This window comes from Netta rufina, assembly GCF_964035555.1.
Source record: "Netta rufina genome assembly, chromosome: 2".
Lineage (NCBI taxonomy): Eukaryota > Metazoa > Chordata > Aves > Anseriformes > Anatidae > Netta > Netta rufina.
Window position 1 is genome coordinate 46,368,512 of NC_140124.1, and position 16,779 is coordinate 46,385,290.

Sequence of the window (16,779 nt, forward strand, 5' to 3'; positions counted from 1 at the left end):
GTTTTAATAGCTACTCGCACTGGAGAGAGGTAGGGTGGGTTTTCGGTTGGTCGGTTGGTTTTTAATGTACTTTGGGTGCGGAAAATAATTTGGGAGTACTTATCGGGAAGCCAGGGCCGGCACTAGCAGAAGCAGTGCAGATCTCCAGCCAAAGCTTTATAAACGGGGAGATTCATTAAGCTCCTCTCTCCTGACCCGTGTCGCCTGCTGTATTGAGCACTTCTAACGTGGCCTTTAAGGAAAGCTGCCAGCGTGGTCCCAGAAGGTGCATCCCAGGGGGTCTGTGAGCCCTTGTGTCCTTCCAGCCCTTTGGAGGCTGCGCGAGAAGCGTGGTGTGACGGCCGTGTTACCCGGCTGTGAAGGTTTTGCTAAAAACAGCTCCTTTTGAGCTCAGCCTGTGGATGCCAGCTCTGGACTGTGAAGGATGCCGGAGTTTGGGCTCCTGGCAGAGGTCGGGTGCTGGGTTTTGGGAACACTGGGGCTGTTCCTGCACTCACGGAGCTATCTGCACCCCACCGTGCTGCTGGGCTTGCTCTGCTTACGCCTCTTCTTCCTTCTCTGGGTAGCCAGAGGGAACGAGCATTGCCTCTTAATCCTTCCTCTAACTGTGTCCTGTCAGTGTTTGCTGCTAATCAGGGGCTCCTTAAGCTAATTTTGCAGCCAGCTCCTGGTGGATGGTGTGAGCACAGAGGAGGACCACGTGTCGCCCAAGGAGGATGCTGCTGCAGGTGGCAATGGTCACAGCAAGAGCATGTGGGGACCACAAACTGCACACTCCGGGCACCAGTTACAGCAGCTTTATATTTAGAGTATTACTCTGTTGGTTGTTGTGTTGTTTTCTTCTTCACGTCATCTCCCTCATCTTAATTAGCAGTGAATTTTGCAGGGTACTGGGGAGACGTGCTCCTGGGTTTCCACCACAGGCTGTGCTTGGCTTCGAGCCCCCTGCCCCATAACGTGGAATAAAGACGATTGCTTCCTCTAGAGAGAAAGATAAAGGAGGCGGGGAGGGATTGTGGGAGACTTGGGTTAAGTTTCTGTTATTTATTGAAGCAATACCAGGTGGAATTTGTGCAAGATTTTATTTTATTTTAACAGTCACCAGAGTCTGGTGACTGTTAGGAGCACAGTTTGGGTGAAAACCAGGAGAAAAAAAAAAAAAAAGAGATATTTGCAAACAAGAGCATTAATGGGACATAAGGGACATACACAGATCTGTATGGGATTTCCTATAGGGAGAAATAGGGATGTTTAAGGAGGACTCTAAGACTGGCTCATGTTTCCTCATTTTGGCTTGCTACTCAGCCTCTGCCTGCTCCCTCTGAGCTTCTCTGCCCCTGCTGCCCTACCCTTGGGGTGGGAATGCTGCTGCGGGGTCCTGCAGGAGAAATGAGGTCGTGGCTGGACACCAGCAGCTTTGAAAGCAAAGCACTTGGAGGTAATTTGATGACTACATCCGTGGTGTGACTGTTGGGGCGGGCTGAGGGCCTCAGTTTGGGGAAAAGTGCCTTGTGCCATGTCTGGGTGATGCTCCTTGGGTGCTGCTCTCGTTGCTTTGGGTGGATGCGGGTTGAGGCGGCGTGTTTCAGCCTCTGCTCTCCAGGCTGGTGCACCCCATCGTGTCCCACCTCCTGCATCGCTCCTCAGGTGCTGGCATTTCCTTGTTTTGTTTTGTTTTTCCTTATTTTTTAATAACTGAAACTGGAACGCAGCATGGAGTGAGGGGTGAGGCTGCCCCCCTCCTTCCCCTACACCCTCCCACATTTTCATCCCAGCCAAGGGGCAGGAGCTGGAAACCTTCCAGCATCAGGAACCCAGAGTATTTCCTTCACATCCTCACTCTACCTCCTGCCCTGCCTTGACACAGCGTGACAAACGTTGGGGAAGTGGCAGAAGCCTTCAGGAGATGGAGAAACGTCCTTTATTGCTGGCTCTGCCACAGATCTCACACCTTAATTCCCACCCACCAGCTCGAGACCAAATGTGATTTCCGTGAAATTGAAACCAAAGCCCTGGTTCCCCTCCCCTTCTCTTTGTGTGCCTGTTGCCCCCCATGCCGTGGTGCCTTCACCTCCAGCCCTGTGTGTGGTGGCTGCCCCGGGGGCCCTCGAGGATGCTCCCCCGGTGAAGTCCCCGTGGTGAGGGCACCTTCCTGGGCTGGGGCTCCTGCTGCTGCTCTGGGGTGAGGATTTCCTCCGTGGTGGGACAGGGTCGTGGTGGCTGTGGGAAGCCTTCCTCTACTCTGGTGTCTTCCACAGCAGGTTTTTCTATGCAAGTTGAGCACTTACATCTCTTGGAAATGTATGTATTTTGGTAATTGTAACTCCTGTTTTATGCCTCTGGGGGCTAAGTGTACTTATTATTAAAGAATTAACACTTCCACCCACGTGTGCCTCCCTTCCCTATGCTCTGCTCCAGGTCCCACTCGCACCATGCCCGGGGGGAACTCAGGGAGGACAAAGGGGACTCTGGGGGCTGCGTTGCTGCTGTTGCTCCCCAGATCTTTGCAATCCAAGGGCATTAACAAAGCCTCTTTTTTTGTTGTTGTTGTTTATTAATTGTTATTATTTTAAAACTTTTTCCTCCTCCCTTCTTTCCTGGGGTTCATGTTAGGGTTTTGGGTTGTACCTGTCCATGGGGTTGGATCCTGGCATGCCCTCGGAGCTGGGCACTGCCTTGGGTGCAAAGTAGGGGGCTGCCCACTGCTTGTTTTCGGCTGCTTGCCAGTCAACAGCCGCCTTGTTTACTTGGCTAAATGAGGAAATTTCAAAGCAGAGAGCTGAGAGGCCCAGGGGAAAGATTAGGTCTTAATGCAAAACATATTTCATCTCGTGGCAAGATGGGATGGGGATGAACGGGTCCTGTGCCACGTTCTCCCCACGGGCAGCACCCCCTTTGCTGCACCCACCCTGCGTGGGCAGCCTGGCAGCGTTGCCCTTTCTTTTTCCTGCTGTGCAGCCCTAAGGCTCGAGCATTTGCTTTTTAAGATGCATAAATAATAAGCCTCTGCTACTGCGTGGCTCCGTTTGCTCTTTTCTCACAGAAATACTGAAACCTCCCTTATCTGAGCTCTGAGCTCAGGGGGTGTGTGCAGCTCCAGCTGTGCACAGCTGCTGTCGCCTTCCCTGCGCTGTGGCTGGAAGTGCTCCAGAAGTATGCTGCCCTCCTGTCCCCCAGCACTGTTTGGGGTGGGAGAGGAGAGGCAGAGGTGATCTGCTTCCACCAGAGCTCTGGAAATGGTGTTGGGGATGGGGACTTCTTCCAAAAATCTCCTGGTCCCGCTTCTTCCCCACCCCTCCCCCCAAAAAAGGAAATAGAAGTGGGTGGGAGGGGAGGAAGATGCATGACAAATGGTGTTTGGGGAAGACTCTGCCAGGTTTCCTCCTTTTGCTGTCTGAAGCATTTGCCAGTGGGGTGGGAGAAGCATGGCCCAGGGGAGAATTGCTTCAAATGTTTCTTAAGTCCTGGTGCAGTGGGGTCTGGGCAGCCTGGTGGGCCTACAGCAGCTGCAAAACACCCCCTGGTCCAGCAAAAATATCAGCCACACAGTCAGTATGTCGATTTCAATGATCTTTATTGAATCACAGTGAGCTGCAATCAAAGCAGCTATGCCCTTTATGTCAGCGTAATTCCCTTCACTTAATGGGATTTTTGCTCTTTGCTCATCAAGCGCTATCCCGCAATCAAGGAGGCAAGCGGCGGCAGCGGAGCGCGGCTGTGGCACATCCAGGGTCCTCTTCTGTCCCTGCTGAGGCACCGCTCCTAGTGGGTGATGGTGATGGCCTTCTCCACCGAAATCGTTTTGACCTGGTTTGAGGTCAGTTTGGCCACGATTTTCTTCTCTCCTGCTCTTGTCGGAGTGCAGATTACTTCGGACTTAATGATCCTACCAGGCTGTACATCCCTGAGAAGAAAGGAAAGCAGTCCCAGCATGAGCTGCTTGCACATCACGGGTCTCATTAGCCAATTTCTCATGGTTTGTCTTAAAGAAAAAGCCACTGTCTATGCTTAGCATGAGTCTGCCCCTTTTCCCATGACCAAAGTGCAGTGAGCGGGGCTTGGCACGGTAGCACTGCCTGGTGGCCCTGGCAGCCTACAGAGACCTCCCCCAGGCTGTGAGCCCATGGTACTATTTTGGACATGGCTTTGAAGGGCTGCATTGCATGAAGTCCCTAACTGATTTGTCAAGGGAAAGTTAAAGATGAGCAGGAAAGGGCATTCTGCCATGCTCATAAGCTACGTGGGGCTCAGGACTGCTCCAAGCCTCTCCTTACCCTTCCTCAAACGTTGCCATCTTAAACATGCCCAAGCCCTCCACCATCAGCTTGCAGTTATCCAGGGGCACATTCAGCTTGTTCTTGAAGATGAAGGCGCAGGTGAAGTCCTTGTTCAGCTTCGCTGTTTCTGGCATCTGACAGAAGAGGAAAAGAGGTGTTAAGGACGCCGGAGATGCTGCTGGTTCGCTCTGCCAAGGCAGGGTGTTTTCTGCACAACCCCCTTGATTTTGGAGCACCTGTGCAATGGAGCTGGTGCAGCCCCAGGAGACCAGTCTGCATCGGGGTCATGGGAGGGGACATGGGTGCCTTCTCGCAGCACTACCACGCACAGGGTGACCCCGCTCACCCTTCCTGCTGCCCAGTTTCATTACATTTTCCCTACAGTTTTGGGACTTTTGCCCAGGATGCCAGCAGAGCTGAGACCCTAATCCCAGCTGAGTCTTGGGTTTGCTGCCTCACCTGGACCTGGATGGGGGGGTACTCAAAGCTCAGCGCCGCCTCCTTGGTCAGCTTCTCAGGTGACCCCTGGATCTCGGCAATGGCGGTGACGTGGATGTGCTCTTCGTCTTCCGCTGCAGCCAGTGCCTTCATGTATGCATCAGGCTTGATCTTCAGAGGGACGCGCACCTCTGTGGGAGGGAGAACATGACTTTATCACTCTTTATGGCACCCAGGAACCCGTGGTAGAGTTGGCACTGGTGGCAGTGCCTGGAGGAACACAGGACAAAGCACGTTTCCTGAGGCCACCCTGCTCCTGGCCGGGCAGCCAGCAGGTGATGCCCTGCACATCCCATCTCCCCCAAAGCAAATGCTGGCTCAGGCTCGCTCAGAAAGCACCAGCAGCAAAGATTTTTTTAACATTTTTTTTTTCCAAGGGTGACTCATGCTTGGAATGAGCAAGTGTTGTTAATTATTCATTGCTCGTTAGTGTCTTCTTTGGCACATTGCAGTCACACTGCTGGGGATCAGCGATACAACCCAGGTTGCTCCAAGATACGCAACAAGCAGCAAACAGCCCCGGGGGGACCAGGCGGGCAGGCAGCCCTTCAACTGGAGTTTGCTTGGGTAAAGAATTCAGGAAATGCCACTCACTAGCGTCACAGCCAGCTCATCGACATTACAGCAGCATGACCAAGGAAGTAAAATTAAAAAAAATAATTAAAGAGAAAAAAAAAGGCTGAGATGTTCAGCTGTCCAAATCCTGTGCTGGGGTCTCTGCTGCTTGATGCTCAGGCAGTGAGGACTGCAGTGGTGCACGCCTCACCCGCACAGTGCAGATGTCTGTCTGACCACACTGATGGTTTCTAATCATCACAGAGCCTTTGAGTTTTGAACCCTTCTGCAATGGGATCACAGTTCATAACTAAGACTCCCAAATGCAGCTGCAAGAGAGGTAGGTGACAGGCAGGCAATTTCTGCTCTTTGTGCAGCTGAGCCGTGTGCTGACCTATAGTTATGCATTGGCTCGAGTGAAACCCCAGACTGTCATATTAAATAACCTATAAAACATATCACAATACCCATGCCTACCGGATTTGCCTTCCAGCTTGACGGTCTCGTTGATATATCCAAGGTTGGCATCAACTTTCCCAGTGTAGGACTGCAGCTGGCAGGAGCCAGCAAGAGCCACGGTCCAGCTCCCAGCAGCAGTGCTCTTCACTGTGATGACCACTTCGATGGGTTCACCAGGATACAAAGGTTTTTCGTTGGTTATCGCAAGCTCGACCCCGCTCTTGGGGACCACCTCATCTTGGGCAACAGCCCTGCCATCCACGTTGTCTAAGCCCACAGACATGGAACGAATCGCACTGAAGCCTGAACGAGGTACCAGCCCTGAAGGTTGTAGGTAGGAATTCGCTTTCTGCATGGATGCCCTTTCCTGTGAGCTGCCTGGGTGAAGGAAAAAAGCTGTTTGAGAGCTGTATCCCAGTACCCTCAGCCAAAACCACTTTCCCTTCCCTTGATTCATGCTTCTGCTGCTGAGCTGTCCGGGCACCAACCACCTCCAGCCTCAGCTCAGGACACCCCCTTTGTTTATGTCACCACTGGTAGCATTTTGGACCAGTGAGCATCTGGAAAAATTTTCCCCAAGGAAGTCACTTTTAGAGGCTCTATGCTCCTTAAATTTTCTAGAATGAGATGTTCCCACTCCTCACGGGGAAGGGTTTAATAGTCCATATGAAAGGTATGGACTTGTAGTTATGGGAACATAAAAGGGAAGGGTTCAGTAATCCAGCATGGCTGGATCTGAGGCAGGGAGAACCATGGGGAGGGAGTTATCATCATCTTTTTTTTTTTCCAATACGTTGTGGGGAATGGAAAGGAAAAAAGGAAAGAAAGCAGCTACAGTGTGTCAGACCACCAGGTTTGTCACTCAGCCCCTCTCTCCCACAGCCTGCAGGCTTGCTTGCCCCTGTCCCCAACGAGCAGCCTATAGATGTCACTGCAGCCATGAAGATGCCTGGGAGCAGAGCTGCCTCCCTGGCTCTCCATCCCCGATGGGGGGGGTTTGACACAGCAGATGCGTTGTGGGGTGACCCACGCAGCCAGGGACCTCCTCAGCACTGCTTTGGGGGATGGGGGCAGTCACCTTCAGGGAACTTGTACTGCTGGGTGATGTCTTCCCGACGGTTCTGCCCCACGGCTTTTGTGCTGATGTTGGCGCCGACACTCTGGCTCTCCACGTTCAGCTTGACGTACTTCTTCCTGCCGTCCTCCTCCGTGACACGCCAGTAGACTTTGTCGGCGTTCACTTCGGCGTACACAAACTTGCTGTCGTAGGGCAAATACACCTCCCCGTCTCGGATGGCCTTCAGTGGGCACGGGCCGCACTGGAAAATACCTAAAAATCACATTCAACACTATTTGCCTTGCCAAACATGAACAGAGCCTCCAACTTTTATTCTACCACCCTGAGAAGGGTTATGTGGCCAGTTTTAGTAGCAAATACTCCTTCAACCCAGCTATAAAGCCCAAATTCCCCTACAATAGCTGTCTGGTATTTATTTTATAGAGGAACAAAGTCTGGTAAGAGCTTTTACATGTTTTCCACCACTTAAATCATCTGGGCTCCCTTCCCCACCCTAGGTACTGGCTGATTTTCACAGGTCCAAACTCACTCAAGCCCACTCAATGTCAATGCACCCATGGCCACACCATCTTTAGATGCACCCTGAATCTGAGGCCCTCAAAAATGTTTTGTCAGCACAAAAACATGTTTATTTACACATTCACGTCCCCACAGTATCCTACTGGGCTTGTTTTCTGTCTGCCAGGAAACACCATTACCTCCTTCCTGGGCTGAGATGGCAGGAGTGGGACCACCAGCTTTAGGTTGTCACTGCCTGGGTGCGGGAAGATTCGCAGGGGCAGCATGTGCTTTGCTGACTGGGGACCACAATTTCCACACAAAGCATCCCCGACTCCCTCAGGAATTGCAGAAGAGCCTTCCTAGGCCAATCCTACCTTGGCTTTGCTCCTGAGGGGTTGAATCGATTGCCTGCCAGCCATCAAACCCTGAAGGCAAGTCCTTCCGCTTCATCCAGACATCGTTCCACACGTGGAAGTTCCTGCAAGAGTTCGGGTTGCAAAGAAAAGGAGTGCACTGTTATAGACAGCAGCTGTGATCTCCTCGGCTTAGTCCTTCCAGAGGGCAGGTTTAATGGGGATTTGCGTGTAGCCCTATGAAACCCTGTGAGCTTTCTCTCTCTCCCCAGCAACAAACCCAAGGCAGAAGGGAAGCAGTCAGAGGAAAGGCTGCTGGGGCTGGGGAGCGCAGCGCTGCAGGGCAGCGTGGCACAGGGCGGGGGCTAGGAAAGGTTGGCCCTCTTTGTCCGTACCAGACGGAGTCGACGGACATCCATTTCAGCTTCTCTCCCTTTTCGTTCAGGTAGACGTCAACTCTCAGGTTCTCATCTGTGTCGTGAGCCGAGTTGAAGTTGCTCACGCTCCGGGCCGGGATCCCCAGGCAGCGCATGACTGTGATAGGGACAGACAAACCAGGGGGTCACAAAATCACCTCACCCAAGCCCCCGCTCAAGCAGGGCCACCTAGAGCCGGTAGGTGGCTTCTGAATATCCCCAAGGAGGGGTCCCCAACCTGCACCAGTGCCCCACAGCCCACACAGCACAGAGGTGCTGCCTGGTGTTCAGAGGGAGCCTCCTGTCCTCCATTTTGTGCCCATCGCCTCTTGTCCTGGCATGGGGCACTGCTAGGAAGAGCTGGGCTCTGATGGCTTCACTCCCTCCCGTGGGGTATTTGTACCCATGGATCAGACCTCCGAGCCTTCTCCACAACAGGCTGAGCAGTCCCAGCTCCCTCCTTACATGACAGATGCCTCAACCCCTTCATGAAAGCACTAGGACCAAGAGCATGTAGAGGTTTCCCCACCACCTCTGGAGCCTGGGGGTGTGGTAATTTGGGTCACTAGCGCAGTAATTAGGATATCAGGCAGAGAGACAGTTCACCCTTTACCTGTAGTGAGGACTCCTGAGAAGACCCAGCATTGACCGAAACCAACTGGCTTCTTCGTCTTGTAATACTGCTGCAAAATGGCAACGCTCCCGATCCATTCCATGGGAGAGGTCCCGTTTTCGTACTTCCCTGACCAGTTCCCCAGCAGGACTCCGTTTTCATCATTGGCATTCACCTATGGCCACACACATGCAGAAGAGACAGATTCAGGGATGAGGCCAAATGAGGTTTAAACCTTGGGGTCCATGCCTGGTTCACAACTCCCCAACAAGGTTGCTGACACCAGCTGGGGGCTTCCCTGCTTGGAGACCCTCCAGAGTTTCCAGATATCCAGATCTCTGGATATCCAGAGAGGGAGATGGCACTGCTGCTTGGGGCAGCCATAGCACACACTGCATATTGCGTCCTAGAGCCCAGGGATCCCAGAAGGATCCCACCACAGAGAGAAGTTGCCCCTCAAAACACAGTGTTGGCTGGGGAAAGACAACCACCAGGGCAGCTGCAAGCTTTAGAGACAGGGAAATGTATTTTGCTTGCCTCTTCCCTCCACCCAAAATGCCTCTGGCTCTTTCCTTGCAGTTTTGGATTCATCCTGAAATGGTGTTCAAATCCCCAAGGAAAAAAAATAGCAAGCAAGAAGGAGGAGGGAAAGCAGGAGGGGCAAATCACTTCTGCTCTGAGAGAACCATACCAAAGCAGACATGGCTCTGGACACAATCACAGGATCCCTTCTACTGCTCATCTTCAGTTTACTTTTGTCCAGCAGGTACATGCAGGCATCCAGGATGGATTCCTCAAACTGTTTTGGAAAGAAAATGGAGAAATTTTTACACATCTCTGAAAGAGAATTTGCTCAATCAACATGAGGTCTACCTAGGTACTTGAAGGAAACCGTCTGACTAGACCCAACTTCTGAACTTCCTTGACAATATTGAATGAACCTAGTTCTGGAGCCCATGGGGCATCCTAAAGCTGTTCTCTCCAAAGAAGGGCTTAAATGAAAACCCACCATGAGTGAAAAAAGCCTGTGCCATGTGTCTTGCAAGCATAGGTGGAACCTGACCCAGCAACTCTTTACTCCTGTGAGTAGTCCTAAGTCACCTAAGTCATCTCCCTGAAGCCTTGGACATTACTCACTTGAATAATGAAAATTCAAGACAGCTACAGATATTCAGTCTATTGGCATAGGTACGAAATATACTGGAGAAGAAAAAAAGAAAAAAAAAAAAAAAAAGGAAAAAAAAAAAGAGTACCTAAATGCAAATTATTATAGCAAAAGGTTCCTAATTAGCAATTAAGGCTGCCTTAGGTTGAGCTCGTAGAGATGTCAGATATCCTACACACTGAAACTTGGCAAAATATCAGTGTCAATTCTCCAGTTAGGGTAAGAACAGCCCTATGGACAATGCCCTTTGGCACTTTTGTGGGAAAAGTCATAACTGTGAGGACTTTCGCTGCACTCCACAACTGCCAGAGCAGGGAGGATGCCTTAGGGGAACCTTTTGGCCAGAAATGCTCCATTCTCAGTCTCCATAGCCTTTGCCAGGGGTCTGCCAATCTGATTACAAATATGCTACTAAGCTCTGTTCTCAGGCCAGGGCTGGGGAAAATGCTTGAGTGGAAAGATTACTCTAAGCAGGCGAGCTTTTCCAGTGACACTGGGGGGATTACTCAAGTACTTTGAGCTGCTCATGGGCTTAGACTGTTTATGGATTCATTTAAACAAATGCCAAACAGAAAGAGTGAATAGGGGTAATAAGGCCAAGGGGAGGGCTGTGCCTTACCTGCCCAAAATTCCAGGGTCTACCGTGTATGCTGTATACAGACCCAACATAGATGTAACCCGTATCGTTGAGCACATACTCATTTCTCTCAGCCTCATTGGACAGGAAGACGATATCAGCTGACAAAAAAATAAAAATAAAAAATGTAGATGTTAGTTGATTTTTCACACCTGCTATAGGAAGATTTTCCTGAAAAGTGAAGCAGTGGGAGCTGGAGGTCTGTAGTGCTCACACCACTTGATGGCTGCTCAGTACTCATGCTTTTCTGCCTATCGTTGAAGGGCTTCCTCTAAGATTACTCTTTATTTTAAGCTCCGAGGGCTCCCCAGCAAGGAGCTGGCTCATGGCTCTTGCTCCAGGGGGATGCTGCTTGCAGCATTTTAGGGAGAAGAGGGGATGCACATAGGAAGAAGAAGAGGAGAAGCTCCCCCAGGGACAGTCCCGCACAGCAGTAATCATAACCCCAGTTGCTGGACTGCCCTCCTTACTTTCACACCAGGGGTTGAACAGAAGGTAGATGGTGTTGTTTTCGGGCTTGTAAACGTTAGATCCAGTCTTCACACTCAGGCCGTATTTTCCCACTGGGGCATCAGCCGCGCTGGTGACGGACAGCAGGCACTGGGGAGGTGACAAGGAGACAGGACATGACCAACCCTCCGCGATGGCACTGGTGCAGCACCGCAGGGATGGGGCACATCCTGCATGCCCAGCAGAAGGGCTGGAAATTAAATGGGGCAAAGCTGCTGCCCGTCAGAAACCACAGGGCAGAGGGAAAGCAGGATGGGGGCTCTGGGGGCTTGCTCAGTCGCTCCCAGTGCTGTCCCGTGCCCTACCTCTGTGCCGCTGGTCTTGGCGATGGTGATGTGCCACCCGCTGGTGTCCCTCGTGCTCCTGGGGTTGAGTGACATCAGGGTCCCCAGGGGCTTCATTGGCCTCTCCCCTGGAAAAAAAAAAAAAAAAAAAAAAAACACGACACGTTACATGGGTTTGCAGGGACAGAGAGGTGCCGGGGGCTCTCCTGTTTTGTGCCAGGCTTACCTATGCTGAAATGCAGCGACAGCTTGTCGCTGGCCCGCAGCGCCCTGCTGAGGGTGAGCTGCAGCAGGAAAGCCTGTCCTCGGCGCACCACCAGGCTCGTCGTTTCGTACGCATCCGTGTGGTGCTGGGCCGAGTTCTGGCTCTTCAGGAAGTCAACGTTGGTGACCTTCAGGTCGCTCTCTGGAAGATCGTGTGTGGAGAGGGAGAAAAAAAAAAGAAGAAATGAGGAGGGGGTGTTGGTAAACTGGTCAGCACAGGCAGTTTTCTCCCTGTCAGAGCTGCGTGGGTCATGAAAACATCTGGGTGCATGGTGATCCTGCGAGGCTGCTCATCAGGGGACCACTGCGTGAAGCAGATGGCACAAGAGCAAAAAGCAATGCCACCCTCACTCCTGCCCCTGGGTCTGGAGGACCCCAGCTCATGATCCAGGCATGGGGGACCAGGGAATTGTGCTGGCAGTGACCAGAACCACCCTCCTGCAACAGAGTGGCTGCTTTACCACAAAGCAAACTTGGCCTTGACACAGAAACACCTTTTTATTATTTTGCTTTTTCTTTTTTTTCCTCTTCTTTTGTTTTGTTTTGTTTTTGCAGCTGTGGAGCAGATGCCAAAGGGAACGATGCCCCAGGCACTTTACACACAGCAATGCATTTTCCTCATGTTGGTTCCCTTGACACAAGGCAACACCCTTCCCTGCACAGCCCTGTCCCCAAAGAGGTGTCAACCCCTGAGAGCCAGCTCCTGCTGTCCAGGAAGATGCCACTACTGCCAGTTTTGTTGTAACACCGAAACTCTTGTTTTTGCAATGGTCCTGGGAAACAGAGCGGGGACAGCACACCCACGTCCCATCCCTGCAGCTGCTGCTACGCTCCTGGATCACCCCCATAGTGCAGCCCCCCAAATATCCTGACCCCCACAGCGTCCCCTCCTGCTTTCCCCCACCAGCCCAGCTGCTCTGCTCGTGGTGACACCAACACATCCTGTTTGCTGTGTGCCCGTGCCATGCTGAGCATGAGGAGGGGCAACTCCTGGAGTGCTACAAATGGGTCTTTGTTACTGCAGGTGTTTAACAGCAGCAGCAGCAGCAGTCAGAGGAGGAGGAGATTTAATAACATTCAAAGGTGGTGCTCCCAAGTGGCCCCCGATAGCACGGGGCAGCTTAAAAATTAATCCCAGCTGCTGTGATTTTACCTCCGAGTCAAAGACTCGCCTTATATTGGTGTTGAATGCGTCCGTCATGATTATCAGATAATGATTAACAGCAGCTGTAATTGCTCCTGGCAGGATGTAGCGCACGCAGCCAAGCTGGAAGTGAACCAAATGTGGTTCCCCCTGATGACCGCTGAGCCGCCCATGTCTTGGGGATGCCTAAGACCTGGGAGATGGGGCTCCTCAGGACACTGAGGCTGGTTCTTCATGTTTCTCCTCCAAAAATATTCCCAAGTAATATCACAGATGTCATTAATCAACCTCTAAAGGCAGCCTGTGCACGTGAACCTTTGCAAGGATATTTTTTTTCCCCCATCGACTTGGCTTCTCCATGCAGGAACAAAGAGAGCCCTCTGCTCTCCATCAAGGTGTGGACCTGGGGGTTCCTGTGCCAGGCTTTGGGAGGCTGCCCAGGTGTGGCAGGAAAATCCAGAGCATGCCAGGACGTGGCTACATATCTTTGGAAGTGTCAAACCTTGTCTTGTCTCTGCCCATGAAGCCTCCTTAGAGGCTAAATACTGTGTAAACAGCAGGGAGTAGCAGTGTTAAACAAGCACTGGGCTCACGAGTGATTCAGACACAGATGTGGGAGAGTCAGGAAATTTGAAAAGGCTTGCGATAACTTAGGAATAAAGCAGTCAAAGGTATAATGGCTTAAGGGATTAGGTCACAAAACGGCTTGACAGTTTTACACGGCACCCAGCAACCGCGCCAAGGCGAGCATCAGCAACAGCCAGCCCTAGTGTCGGGGAGGCTGGGATCTGCTGGTGGCTGCTGCACAGGCAGCGCCGTGGGAGAGAGGCTGCAGGAGGGGCTGGATCTGCCACAGGCTGGGATCGAGGCTGAACTCAAAGCTACAAACAAGGCTGCAATAGCTCTGACCTGTGCTGCACAGTGACTACAGCTCTGAGCACATCAAGCGTACCGTGCAGCGGTCCACACCAGGCTCCTGCCTCCCTGGATTCCCTCCTGTTTACTTTATAAACCATATTTATCTTATATGTGAAAGAATTATCCAAAACACAGCAAGTAGACTTAAAATTAACCATCGGCTTTCACTTGCTGACTGCCTTTTGGAGGACTTTGTGTTTGCTTGCTCCATGCCAAATGCCAATCTCGGGCTCACGCTTTGCACGATGGGGCGTGGCGGATGCCAAAAATTTCAGCAGGAATTGTCCAGCCCCATTGGTGAAGTAGAAGTGGCTTTTCCTCAGAATCAACTAATCCTCAGAACCAGGGCTGCTTGCTCCTGCTCCTTTCTAAAGCTCTGGTGAGCCCTTGCCGGGCTGAGATGCTCGGATGGGAAGCGGGAGCCAAACACAGCCTCCCGCTGCTCAAGGAATCCATTTGGCTTTCCTAACTAAGGTACTATATTTTAAACTTTTACTTTTTTTTTTTTTTTTTTTTTTTTTTCTTTTTGGATATCATTGATGTTGAGGATGCTGAGAGAAAAATGTGCAGAGATTTTTTTTTAATTATTATTAGTTTTTTGAAGCACACCCTGACAGATCCGAGCGCTGCGCTGGGGAGCTGCGACTGCCCAGTGCTGCGTGCCAGTTGTGCCACGCTTATTTCTGAGAAAGCACACATACAGTGCCCTATGATCTGGTTGGCATGGCCTTCCACGCTGAGGAATGCCAGGGAGCCGGGTGGCAGCATTCCCTCTCTGCGTCCCAACAGGCTTCGCCAGCACCCGCCCTCTCCGCGCAGCCCTGTTTTGGGCTGCCTTCCCCTGCTGCCTGCAGGCACCCTGGCTGTGAGCACAGGAATTCATGGTTTATAGCAGAGAGATGCTCTGATATAGATTTATATTATACATTTGCATATTTTTTCTCCTAGTTTCATGATTTATCCCTCATGGAGGCATCACGACCTGACTAACAGCCTCGTCATTACAGCCCCAAACGCCGTATCCGTAGGTCACAGTAATGGGGTGTAAAAATTAATGTTCTGGGGCAGGGTGTTTATAGCCTGCCTGGCTTCAGTGGAAATAAGGGCTGCTCTGGAGGGAAGTGGAGCAGGAAGTGCAGGGTCCGGCTGCACGAGACAGCAAATTTTGGACACCTGCGTGTACTTCCCATCCTTGCCCAACCTCCAGGCGAACACTCATCCCAGGACGAAGATGCTGCTAGCCGAGACTGCCTGGGAAATTTCAGCTCATCCACACCCAGGGGGCGGAGGTGTGAAGCAGAGGGGCTGGGAGCAGCAGCAGGACACCCACAGCCTCCCTCCCTCCCGTAGATCTCCCCAGCTATGCCCTGGGGTTTGTGGGCACCCTGGGGTTGGGGTGGCCCCAGGACCGCAGGCAGTGGTGGCTCAGCAGCTGCTGCAGGAGCTCAGGCAGCTCTCGAGGTCTCTGCTAGATCTTCTGACAATCGGGCAAGCCACAGGACAGGGCAAAATCTCAAATCAATCCCCCCTCATTTACTCTGAAACTTCTGACAGATGCTGTCAGCCAGCACTAAAGAAGAGTAATCTACACAATTAAGTACCCTGAAATAAAGAAATTCCCTCCAGCTTGACGCAACAAGATTTTTAAAACCACATTTTTTTTCCCTATGATCGCCGCCAGAGCCAGATTTCTACAGGTTGTTGAAAAGCTCCGAACGTTGGGTTGCATTTTTCATCTGGCTTCACCGAGCCGCCAAAACCACGACCGAAAGCAGCGCTTCCCCAGCAACACCCAAACATTTTTTCCCCAGGTCCCATGCGTGGCAGTCGGGGTCTCCCTGATGGATGGGTCTCCCCGGCTCTGCTCGAGGTCCCATCCTCAGCGCAGGAGACCTGCCAAAGTGCAAAGCTGCCATGCGTTATCGCGAAACTCACCGGTCATGGTGCTGGCTGGTGCTGTGAGATGGGGTGTCTGCGGTGCTGGTGGCTGCTGAGCTCCCGAGTAGCCTCTGCCACTCACCTCTGAGCATGCAGGAGGAAGACGGCTGGCTGCCCTATTTATCAGTGTCTGGCTCTGAGGTGTCAGCAGGTCCACTGCCAAGGGGTGGTGTTAGAGAAAGGAAGTTCCTGCGGAAAAAAAAAAAAAAAATGACTACAACTCCCTCTGCACATAGTCAGACCCTGAAAAACAGCGAAACTTAAATCCCGACTCACATGGAAGGTGAATTTGCACAATCGGATGACAAGTGGACAGACCCTTCACTGACGAACAGCAAAATCATGGATTAGATGAGTAACAAGAATGCACCTATGCCCTGAAATCCAGGCTACCGGGACTGCAACCCTAGGGCTAGCTTTAGGAGGCAGCCCACAAACGTTTCCTCATTAAGAAATCGGAGTTCCCCATTAGGACCAATCCAACATTCCTCGAGGTTAATGGGGTTTCTGTCATAGGTTTTGGGGTAGAAGCACACGAAGCTGCGGGCTGACATCCAGCATTCCCACCTGCAGAAAAGCCCAAGGTCCTGGCACCGGTCCCTTCCCTGTGGGGTCAGGTAGAGGCTGGAGAAGAATGAGGGTGGGAAAGAGGAGACAGAGCTGGGTCCAGGTGGAGCAAGAAACGTGGTGTATCAGGAGCTGTAGGTGGCTGGTGGGGGTCTCTGCCCAGGAGGCGGTGGAGCCTCCTTTGCCACCCCATCACCATCCTGTTCTTTGGGATGACCAAAGGGGGAAAGAGGGGCCCAACCCATCGAGGGGACAACTGATGGCCCATGTGGACATTGACAAGGGCACAGTGACCAGGGGAAGAGGGAGATACACACATGCCAAGTACCCAAAAGTGAAGGAGTGGCTGAGCTGTGCGAGCAGCCTCAGACCCCAGCTGCCTCCCTGCGTGGCAGCAGCCCATGCCAAGCATGTTTTGACCACCGTAGGGTTCAGGCTGCGAGGCTGGCACATCTGAATGTAGGACCTCCCTGAATAAGATCTCCCCATGGAAGCCTTTGAAGGCACCCATTTTTCTCCATCAGTTCAGGCAGCTGGGTATTTGCTTTAGGAGGACCTGTTTCATTTGGTGCTGAAATGTCGCTGCCAGCCGGGTGCTGAGT

General features: G+C 52.0%; 1 protein-coding gene across 1 annotated transcript; it reads right to left on the reverse strand.

Annotated features, from left to right (window-relative positions):
- Positions 1-3,613: 3,613 nt before the first annotated feature.
- TGM4 (transglutaminase 4) lies at positions 3,614-15,684 on the reverse strand. Its single transcript, XM_084306668.1, has 14 exons — positions 15,608-15,684; positions 11,573-11,752; positions 11,368-11,474; positions 11,023-11,152; positions 10,535-10,653; positions 9,442-9,549; positions 8,751-8,925; positions 8,117-8,255; positions 7,743-7,846; positions 6,868-7,119; positions 5,808-6,167; positions 4,737-4,906; positions 4,275-4,411; positions 3,614-3,904 (listed from the first exon to the last, which is right to left on the reverse strand). The coding sequence occupies exons 1-14, from the start codon at positions 15,612-15,614 to the stop codon at positions 3,763-3,765; spliced, it is 2,130 nt and encodes a 709-aa protein (XP_084162794.1). The 5' UTR covers positions 15,615-15,684; the 3' UTR covers positions 3,614-3,762.
- Positions 15,685-16,779: the final 1,095 nt, after the last annotated feature.

Excerpts from the sequence above, each read along its gene's own strand:
- TGM4 (XM_084306668.1), bottom strand. Across the intron at positions 8,256-8,750 it reads CTCAGGAGTCCTCACTACAG|TCATGCGCTGCCTGGGGATC; the intron begins GTAAAGGGTGAA and ends TCCCTATCACAG. Across the intron at positions 4,907-5,807 it reads CAAGCTGGAAGGCAAATCCG|AGGTGCGCGTCCCTCTGAAG; the intron begins GTAGGCATGGGT and ends TCCCTCCCACAG.